This window comes from Seriola lalandi, unplaced genomic scaffold (genome assembly GCF_002814215.2).
Source record: "Seriola lalandi dorsalis isolate HSWRI2012SDOR001 ecotype SW California unplaced genomic scaffold, Sedor1 jcf7180002050029, whole genome shotgun sequence".
Lineage (NCBI taxonomy): Eukaryota > Metazoa > Chordata > Actinopteri > Carangiformes > Carangidae > Seriola > Seriola lalandi.
The window spans coordinates 23,646-34,458 of NW_019520582.1; the positions used below are offsets into that span (position 1 = coordinate 23,646).

The following is a 10,813-nucleotide window of genomic DNA, read 5'->3' on the forward strand; positions in this document are numbered from 1 at the left end:
TATTCATCCAGGTCCAGACAACACAAACACACAAACAGAGACTTTTAGGCTGTGGTTTCATTTATCCATTTATCCATTATCTAAACGAAAGACAAATACTACTAAATATTTTCTTTAGGACAAAAACGCGTTTCAGACAAAACGAACCTTTGGAGGATGCGGGCATCGATCCCGCTACCTCTCGCATGCTAAGCGAGCGCTCTACCATTTGAGCTAATCCCCCAACACGCCTGTATCAACGGCTCATCATATTTAAAGATAGATACTCAGACTGAGGCTGCAGGATATTGGTAACAATACAACACAACACAAAGGCACCTGACGCCTCCTGACAACTGATGTGATTGGCTGAAGATAGATCCAGGACAGATGTAATTGGATGGTGATTGAAGGGTGGGGGTGGGGGAGCGGGTTCACTGGAAAAACATGGAGGCAAAAAATAGAAACATCAGCGGTGAGTGGATTTTCCGAAACAGCTCAGTGTGACTTGCTAACATGCTAAAGCTGGAGGAGGAGTGTGGATGATCCAGAGACAGGCAGCTGACATCATTTACAACATGAACCACAGCTTTTACTGAGCAAATCAACACAGTCATTCTTTAACTAGATAGTTAAAAACTAAACTGACTGATTAAAATTATTATTACGAGGTTTTTGATCTGTCCCTCGCTATGATTCTATGCTTCTAATTCAACAGGACTTTTAATTTGTAAAATGTAGGTAAACTGTTAAACTTTTCACAGTTTTCTTTTTTTTTCTACAATGTGCTAAATATCACCTTCTAAGTTGTTTAAATGTTTGATTTGACACCTGGATCATTCAAATGGGAAAATTGATGGTGAATTTATTGCAAAAAAAAAAAACATTTCCTTGCCAGAAATATCAGCCATCTTGGAAATGGTGGCCATCTTCAATTTCTGAGTGGCTAACATGTTTTATCAACAAAGAAAAGGTTTGTCCTGAAATATGCTGCTGTGCTACTGACACGATGCTAACTACAGACGCTCTCACGCTCACGCCTTTTTTGTGTCTCTTATAATATAATATACAACTAAGATACAAAAGACCCTGCGTGGTCTATAGGAGGTGCTATCAAGGTGAACCAGGTGCTACACCTTGAATAAACCCCTTCACACAGTGAGGGGTCCGAGATGAACAAACAAAGAACAACAACACGACCACGTAGTTTAATCCTGTAAAGTGACTGACGAGTGTGTGTGTGTGTGTGTGTGTGTGTGTGTGTGGATCTGTATGAGTTTCTTGGTGAGGACCAGTTTGCATTTTATACGTTGCGACTGAGGACGTTTTGGTCAGTTTGTGGGTTAAGACCTGGTTTTAGGGTTCAGGTTAGATACGGTGTCAGTGAGTGTCCTCAGAAAAATAGAAGTGCGAACATGTGTGTGTCTATTCACCTGCTTTATAAAGACCATGACAGAGTCCTGCAGCAGAAATAGGACAAAGCTGAGATGTGTCGGCATGTGGCAGCAGGCTGCAGAATACCAGCCGGGCTGCATTTAGACTGTGAGCGCACACACACACACACACACACACACACACACACACACACACACACAGAGGAATGCTGCTGGAACTTTCCGGGCAGGCTTGGTGTGTGTATATAAACAGCAGGGAGACAGGACATCAGACAGACAAACAGTCAGACTCAAGACCGAAGCAGCTGATCTGAAACCAGACCTCCAGACCACCAGAAACCACCATCAGGATGTTGTGTCCCAGCGTCTTCCAGCCGTCCCCCGTCACCATGAGGCCTTTCCTGGACCTGCACTGGCCCGTCCGCAGCTTGTGGCCCGAGACCCGGCCGCTTTTCTACCACATGGAGCAGGAGATGATCCGCCACATGCAGGAGATGAGGCAGAACATGGAGTTCATGGAGAGGCTGCACCAGAAGATCTTCGATGAGATCGACCAGCCCACGTCCTCCACGGGCGTCTTCAAGCCCATTAGCTTCCAGGACCTGGGGAGGGACAGCAGCAACTTCGCCCTCAGCCTGGACACGAAGGAGTTCTCCCCGGAAGAGCTGTCAGTCAAACAGGTGGGCAGGAAGCTGAGGGTGAGCGGCAGGACGGAGAAGAAGAAGGACGACGGGAAGGGTTCCTACTCATACAGGTGTCAGGAGTTCAGGCAGGAGTTCGACCTGCCCGAAGGCGTCGACCCCGAGACCGTCACCTGCTCGCTCATGGGAGGCCGGCTGCAGATCCAAGCGCCGCGGGAGAGAGCGTTGAATGATGGGAAGGAAAGGGTGGTCCCCATCAGCCTCACCTCAGCCCCAGCCATCACCTCCTCCTCTTGCTCCAGCGGGGGGCAGGAGGGGAGCAGCACCTCCTCCTCAGAGAGCGCCCCTGCTGAGAAAAACTGAAGTGGAAACACACAGCGTGAACCATCTCATCTGTTCACCTATCTTTGTTCCAGTGTAGTTCTGTTGTGACGGACGGAGGAACGTGAAGCTGATGTTTTTATAATAAATGATCAGAGTCTGATCAACTGTGGACAGAGTGAACCATCTCAACTATTCTCCCATCTTTGTCTCTCTGACGGCCGGAGAACACGACGTTCTTTACATGCACTTTGATTTTTAAACAATTAAATGTTTATAATAAACAAATTATTTCATGTGATGTTTCAGGTTTGATTTATTTTGATCATGTGATGAAGACAGATGTTTCTGTCAGCTCATGTTTCCACCAGTCAGGGTGTTCAACTTTCGAAGGAAAAGCCCGTCTCCGATCACGAGTTTCACCAGAATTATTTGCTGGATTTGAAAAACCCTCCTCCAATGAAGAGCTGCACCGACACACAAGCGCACCTTTACGACCTTCGAGCTAATGTTAGCTTAGTTAGTGTGAAATTGTGTCATGAATACATTTTGAATTCTTGAGCTGCGTCCCCGTTCAGGCGCCTCATCCTTCGAGGGACGGTGGCCGAAGGCGGCGGTGTGACGTCACTGAACGGCCACAGTGCTAATGTTCAGAGCAGCAGGTCGCTTCGTTTCAGAGACTCAAACAGTAAAGAACCTTGTGGCTGCATCAGGTCGGTGATTATCGTGTTGTTCGGTCTGTAACAAGGTCAAATTCAAATTCAAATACTGTCCTTTTCAAGGACCATGATCCACCTGATGGATCCTTCATGGGTCCAACATATCCCAAGATTCATTGCGCTCCAGTGGTGAAGATAATATGTCGGCAAACACAGTGACAGAGTCTGAGGATCACACTGTTAAATGTCAGTATTGTGTTTCAGTTCAACAGCTAACGGTACAACTGTTAAAGCCAAGAGATTAAAACAAAAAGTTACCTGTTGTCAAGGTTGCTAGGCAACAGGAGACTCTGCGACAAAACAATAAGGGCGGGAACAGCTGCTGAGAAAGCTTAAAAATTCATACTAATGTCTGATAGGTTAAAATGATGAAGAAAAAGGGTCAAAGGTCAACTTCACACATACAAAAACAACTGGTTGGTAACTGTGAGGTGGTCGTTCTAGTTTCCTCAGTTTTTTGTTGTAACATGAAACTTTTTCACATAAAAACTTTTCTCACTTAAACAGCTTCAGACATCGTGACTAAAAATATCTTCTGCTGCGTTTCCTGATCTAAACAGTCCTTTAATATTAGAAAGTGTGCGACAAACATGATGATAATGAAGACAGGACGACAGTTTTCCCCTTTCTTTGTAAAATAATTCTCATTAAACTTAATTTATTCACAAACCGCTTTTCAAATTGCCATGTTGTTGTTTTTCTTTTAATCACATACAATAAAAAACATTTCTAAAAGACAAGAGATGTCCGAGTCTCTCCGCTAACTCTGTACACGACCGCTCCTCCGTCCTGAAGCTTCTTTTATTTTTTCAAACACGATGCGTTCATGGCGACGTCTCGCCGCTCAGACATCAGATTAGAAATATTAAGAAAAAACAGCAGAAAATAATGAACAGAAGGACTAAAAATTGAACAGCTACGGTACACATTTCCTTTTCTTCTCCATTAGTTTTGTCTTTTCCTTTTTTTTCTTTTTAACATTTTGATTTACAGAATAGTAGAATATGTTCAGTTAAGGCTTATGCTGAGTGTTATGGACCAATCAACAGAAACAAACCAACAAACCAGGAGGGTGGAGAGGGGTGTGTACAAGTGTGTTACAGGGACAGTGTGTGTGCGTGTGTGTGTGTGTGTGTGTGTGTGTGTGTGTGTGTGTCTTACAGGGACATTCTTTCTGGACTCGTGATAGTTTTTTAAATGTATTTTTTAATTTTTAATTATTTGGGGTGAATTGACCCTTTAATTTTTTCTGTGTCACCAAGTTAGAATTTGTAATTCACAGCACATGAAGCTAACAAGCTAGCTGATAGCAAACTTTGACCTTGCATTAAAGTAATTCAACATTTTGGCAGAAATTCGTGTGTGTACGGAGCTGGAGAGGACGTGATTAGCCTAGCTTAGCATCAGGACTGGAAACAGGAAGAAACAGCTGGACACCTTCCAACCCCTCTGAAGCTCAGTGATTAAACAGGACGTCTACAGCTACTGACAGTGGTGCTTAGAGCTAAATGCTAACATTAGCGTGCTAACACAATGGCGACACTAACATGCTAATATTCAGCAGGTGTAACGTTTACATGTCCATTACTTTATTATAGCCTGCTAGCATTAGCTAATTAGCAGTAAACAAAAAGTCCAGCCGAGGCTGATCATAAACCAAAGTGCTGGACAAATTAAAATGTCACCTGATGGTGGCGCTGGAGGAGAAGTAAGAGGATGACCAAAGTTTATACAGTTCAACCTGAGCATCTGAACCACATTATAGTTGCAGGTAAACAAGGTGCCATCACTGCAATGCCATCTCACCTGTGGAGCTTTGCAGTAACACAGTGACGTACGTGAAGGAGTCTCATCACTTTAGTTCAATAGGTGCTATCAAATCTGTGCTCAGGTTAGTTCAGCAGATAACTGCAGTAATCCTACAAATGTAGATACAAGCACCAAAGCTGGTATTTTTAATTTGGCCATTAATTTGAAAAATCCCATTAGCCAGTTGAAATTTCAAGATGGCCATCATTTCTGGCATAGAAAAAATAGAAAAATTTACCCACAAGACAGATTTCAATGATTTTGTAATTTGATCGTTTGTTTTAAAAGATGAAGACGTCAAATTCTCAACTCAGAGCTTCATTTCTGTAATTTATAACATGTAACAATTCTGAACAACACACAATGCATTTGTACCATTTCTTATGATTGATGAACCAAAGGTTCTGTGAGAGTCTACAGTTTACTTGTCTTAGCATTAGCTAACTCACTAGCACTGGGTTAGTTAGCTATTTTGTGAGAAATATTTTTACGTAAATATACTTTCATTTTACACGTTGTACTAAATTTCACCTTCTAAGATGTTAAAATGTTCGATTTAACACCTGGATTATTCATGAGAAAATAGTGGATGAACTTATTGCAGAAAAATAACATTTTCTTGCCACGTTTTGTCAAAAGAGTAAAACCCAAGCAGGATTTTTGCCAAGTTTAGTATTTGTATCTACATTTGAAAGATTTCACTGAAACATACAGATATCAGCTATTTAGTGTTTAGATATGTTCTCATGTATTGATTAAAGTAAGATCACATTCACAGTGTTAGAATAATTAGAGCAGGAAAACAAAACTTATTCCGAGGTGGTTAGCCTTGTTAGCTCTACTGCTAACCTTGTAGTCAGCCTAATTTAGCTTATATTGTTGTGAAACCAGATCCAAGACATACAGCTTCTGTAAAATGAGCTCCGCAGATTGTTTTTAGATTACAAATCCGCTGCTGAAGTGAACATAAAGCTGTGTCACACCTCACCTGCCAAAATGTTTCAGACATTATGCTACGCTAGGCTAATCATCGCATCCTGACTCCAGCTTCTATACATTAACATAAACATAAACTAAATGTTGAACTGTTCCTTTAAGAATAAATGAGCGTCAGCAGCAGGATGTTTTCACACGTTTTCCCAACAGGACATGAGACAAAAAAAAACCAAAAAAAAAACACAACCTGAAACTCACAGCTCCCACACACACACACACACACACACACACACACACACACACACACAACCTCATCTCCTATGAAGGGAATTTGTTGCTGTTTAAACACGTGTTTGAAATTTTAACTGTGAAGTTTCCACAACGACAATAATCCGTCACAGTCAATGTTCCTCTGTGGTGTGTTCAGGGACATTTCGACATGATGTAAAATACACAGTACTATTTTCAAACTTGATCGTTTTCTATAATGTTACTAGGTGGACAGGGGACACTGTGTCAGTCTATGTGTGTTAGGGGGACTTTGTGTCTGTCTATGTGTGTTACAGGGACATTGTGTCTGTCTATGTGTGTTAGGGGGACTTTGTGTCTGTCTGTGTGTGTTACAGGGACATTATGTTTGTTTATCCGTGTTACGGGGACATTGTGTATGTGTGTGTTATGGGAAAACTGTCTCGATATGTTTTGTAATGTTCCTTCTTACTTGATTGTCTTGTGGGTTTGAGTCCCTGACATCGCTCTCTGACACTTTTTCAGCAGCTATCGACACTGACGTGTCACTACGGAAACGTCTGAATCATCACGTGACAATAACACACTAAAACCTCTGACTGTGATGGATTATCTGTAGGTGCAGAAACAAAATGGCCGACTGAAAAGCGATGTGATTTGAAATGATCAGCAGGAATGTGAAGTATGACTCTCAGTACAAAATATCAAATACGTAAAACAAGCCATATGGTCCTTTGTGCAGCAGTGCAGCTGTCTACAGCACAGACACTCAGTGACACTGTGACGCTGTCAAATGTTCACAGACCTTAAACGTGCAGGTTTGTTCTTTTTCTGTGGCTTTCAAGTGAAAATTGGAGGGAAAAAAAATCCCACTGTAACTTGCAGCTGTTTTCATTTCACTTCTCCACCACATTCACACCTCGTGGTTCTGTGCATCCTCAGCATCAAGATCAGATCCAGATTGGGTAAAAACGATTTAAACACTTCTGTAAACACATTATGAAAACTGTCAAACACTGGACATCTGTTCAGATTCATAATCTTATTGATTTCTCTTTGATCATATTTCAGCTGTTTCACACTGGGTGTTGTTTTCTTTGTAGAACATTTTTCAAAGAAGTGGAACGATTGTAACGATGATGGAGGAATCATCTCAGCTCAGGCGTCTACCTGACCAGACTGACTGGTGGGCGCAGACTAATTTAACAATCAGGCAACATTTCTGTTGGATCTGCTGTTGTGTGACGTTTAGCTCAAGGTCCCTACGTCTGATTAACCACCTGAACAATACGGTCAGAAGGTGAGTAGGTCATTCAGTCTGGAGCTGTTTTAATTACCTCATCTCATCACGTCTTCTTCTTCTGCAGTGGTTTAATAGCAACGAACCAACTGCTAATAATCACACAGCAGCAGTGGATCTGAATGTGCCATAAATTGCTTTTTAAAATTAGTGTTAATGTGGATCACATTTATTAGATTTACTACAATCTGGATTCAATCTGGACACAAGTCACATGACCACCAGAGGGATTCAAGATGTCAGTGCCAAGACTCCTTCAGGAAAACACACACACACACACACACACACACACACACACACACACACACACACACACACACACACACACACACACACACACGGTGAGTATTTGTAGTGTAGTTCAGTGACAGGTGTGTGACAGGAATGTGTGAACACTCTAGTGAACAACAGCATCAGTGGCTACCTGCCCTCAGTGGAGCCTGATGGGATGACGCCACAAAACACCAGCAAACCTGAACGCATCACAACGCCAAGGTCACATGACAGTTAGTGTTTACACAGGTGTGTGTGTGGGGTTTATCAGCAGCCGTGATGGGTGTGTTTCAGTGTATATTTATTTTTATAAATAAATTTGTGCCAGTGAAAGATAATTGATTCTGGTCAGAGGCTTTGTCAATATCATGATCAATACCGTTGCAACGCCTCCATACTGTTTATAGATCCTTTAGTAAAGGATTTAAAATCAATATTTAACTTGAACGTCTCTGTTCAAGAGATTAATTTCATCAGTTGGTCTCTTACTGATCACTGATCAATACTCAATATAAGCAGCTTTACCTGTGAACATTTCACGATTTCTTTTGTATTTCCTGCTTTCAACAAAAGAGGCAGAAATCTAAGAGACAAATAGTCAGTGCGTTATCTGCAGTAGATTCAGTTTTGAGGAGCAGGAGGAGGAGCACACCTGTACAGGAGCAAAGATATGAGCTGCTTCACCGTCGCCATCTTGGCAGTGCCTGACTCCGCCCCTAACTCCCAGCTAATTCAACAACGGTCAAAGAGGAGGGGCCTGTGGAGCCAGTTTGAGTCAAACATAAGCTCCCCCACCTGTCAATCAAAGAGACCACGCCCTCAATCCTCCATAACTGTAGTCCATAATAAAATGTAAACAGGTGAGTTATATAAACAGGTGAGTTATATAAACAAGTGTCATGAAGGAGGAAATTATCTCTAGAGACCAGAACAGTTTTTGTACCAGGCTGTAAACATGTTTATTTCTGCTGTAAAGTTGGACATTTTAACATGGGAGTCTATGGGGACTGACTCACTGTTGGAGCCAGACTCTAGTGGCCGTTAGAGGAACTGCAGCTGCTGGTTCTTTGTGTTGATGCTTTGTTTTGAATAATTTTGCCTCTTTATCTGCGTCAAACAGACCTTTACTTTGAAACTACAGTTTGTGACCGTATTCCTACGCACAAGTGCACCTAGCTTAGCTTGTCTGACTCAAACAGCTGATCTGCAGAGTAATACAGTGCACTTGTGCGTAGGAATACGGTTGTTCAGCGGTTCACAAACTGTAGTTTCAAAGTAAAGGTCTCTTTGACGCAGATAAAGAGGCAAAATTATTCAAAATAAAGCTTCGACTGATATTAGCTATTTTTTTTTTTTTAAGTGGTTAAAACTTCTGCTGACTCCGCCCACAGATGCTCATCACTCTGCTCCTGTACAGGTGTGCTCCTCCTCCTGCTCCTCTAAACTGAATCTACTGCAGGTAACACACTGAGTAAGGATCTGAGCATCAGAAAACCCACGTCACCTGAACTACACCTTTAAGATGAAGGGAAATGTGTTTTCTGATTGGGTGAACTGGCCCTTTAAATCCTGACGGCACACTGGTGTTGGTGTGTGTTGTGGTGCAGGCTCTGACAGGCGTGGTGATGATGCGTCAGGTAGGTGTTCCCATGGCGACAACCTCATCAGACCGTGTGTGTTACAGAGACTCAGCCGCGGTGAGCTGGAAGACACCTGGACGCCGAGAGGCCAGGACGCTGGGGGACACCTGGACCGTCTGAGTCCAGTCACAGCTACATCTGGTCTCCGGGGACCTGAACGGCGGCTTGTTGAACTCGTCAAACTTGGAGTGGTGGTGTCAGAGGTCAGAGGTCAGTGAAGGTCAGATGCAGGACTGGGACTCAGAGTGTCCAGGTCTCGTCTTGTTGACGGCGTCCAGACTTACTCTCAGAGACCCTCAGCAGGAGGATCCACGTGTCACCACGGCGACGAGGCTCTGACAGCGGTAGTCACATCATCACTGTCGTCGGTCGGCTTCCTTTACCCCAGCTCATCCAATGAGAGAAGGTGTTGTTCCTGAGAGCCTTGCTGATTGGTGGCAAGGAGGCGCAGAGTGTTGACGACGGTGGACCAGGAAGGGGTTCAGATCCTTTCAAAATAAAACCAAATTAAAAAACCGAAACAGAGAACAGCCTTCATTTACAAATACGTCAGTTTTCTTCTATTAAGTTCAAGTCCAGTTCTGTACAGTCCCTCTCAAACACCGCCTGCTGCGCCGCCTCGCGCTCATCCGCTTCCTCCTCCCCGTCGTCGTCGTCGTCCTCGCGGCACTCCTCATCGCTCTCGCTCAGCGGCCCGATGCTGCTCCTGCCCAGACACTCGGCCGGAGAGCAGGAGCCCCGGAAATCGCCCATGAAGGGTTCCATGCCCATGCAGACATCCCCGCCACAGGCCAGCCTGCCGCCACCGCGCTCCAGACACTGCGGGTCGATGCTGCGCGTCTGTGGGATGACAGGAAGAGGGTCAGCAACAATCATGTCGTTAATGAACCTTTAATCATTGATCAGAGATATCTGAACCTGAGACCTGGTGTCCTAGGACGTGCGTTTCCTGTTTACCTGAGTCATCTTGGTGAAGTCGAGGACGGGGCGGGCGCAGGGGCGGTCGGGGTCTCGGCGTCTCTTCAGACCTGGTTTGAGCAGCAGCAGGTCGCAGGGCTGCGAGTGGCAGCGCGGCAGCTGCGGTGGCAAGCTGCGCCGCAGAGACGACGGTGTGCTGCAGGCCGAGGAGGGCGAGGCGGGCACCGGGCCCCCTGCGGCTGCTCCGGCGGCAGCCGAGCAGCCTGGTGGAGGTGCAGCCGCCGCCACTTGGCTTGGCACGGGAGGCGGAGGCAGGAAGGTGGAGGCTGCCGAGTCTCTGATGAGCACGGGGGAGAGAGAGAAACGCCTCTGAGGAGGGGGAGGCGGGTGGAGGGGAGAGGGTGAGGAGGAGCAGGAGGAAGGGGAGGGGAAGAAGCAGCAGCAGGCTCCTCCCCCTGCAGCAGCCTCGCTGGGGTCCCAGGGGAAACTCCAGGGCAGTGGCGAGTCCGGAGACAGCGCCAGGCTGAAGAAGGTGGGGCTGGACGAGGAGTGCAGCGACGAGTTCAGAGAGGAGCTGGGGGCGCGGAGAGGACAGGCTCCTCCCCCCGCTGCACCTGCCCCTATACCCCCTCCC

General features: G+C 45.0%; 1 protein-coding gene, 1 non-coding gene and 1 pseudogene across 2 annotated transcripts in view; 1 reads left to right on the plus strand and 2 right to left on the minus strand.

The window, feature by feature from the left end:
* Positions 1-150: 150 nt before the first annotated feature.
* On the minus strand, positions 151-223 carry trnaa-agc (transfer RNA alanine (anticodon AGC)). The gene has a single exon. It is a non-coding gene; the product is annotated as a tRNA-Ala (tRNA).
* Positions 224-1,631: 1,408 nt separating this feature from the next.
* LOC111649144 (heat shock protein beta-11 pseudogene) lies at positions 1,632-2,631 on the plus strand (annotated as a pseudogene).
* Positions 2,632-3,671: 1,040 nt separating this feature from the next.
* Positions 3,672-10,813, minus strand: part of fam53c (family with sequence similarity 53 member C) — a 7,930-nt gene continuing 788 nt past the window's right edge. Inside the window, exons 4-5 of the mRNA XM_023398906.2 lie at positions 10,219-10,808; positions 3,672-10,101 (exon numbers count right to left, since the gene is read on the minus strand). Of these exons, the coding sequence (XP_023254674.1) occupies positions 9,811-10,101; positions 10,219-10,808 (881 nt within the window). The 3' untranslated portion in view covers positions 3,672-9,810. The remainder of the gene's footprint in view (positions 10,102-10,218; positions 10,809-10,813) is intronic.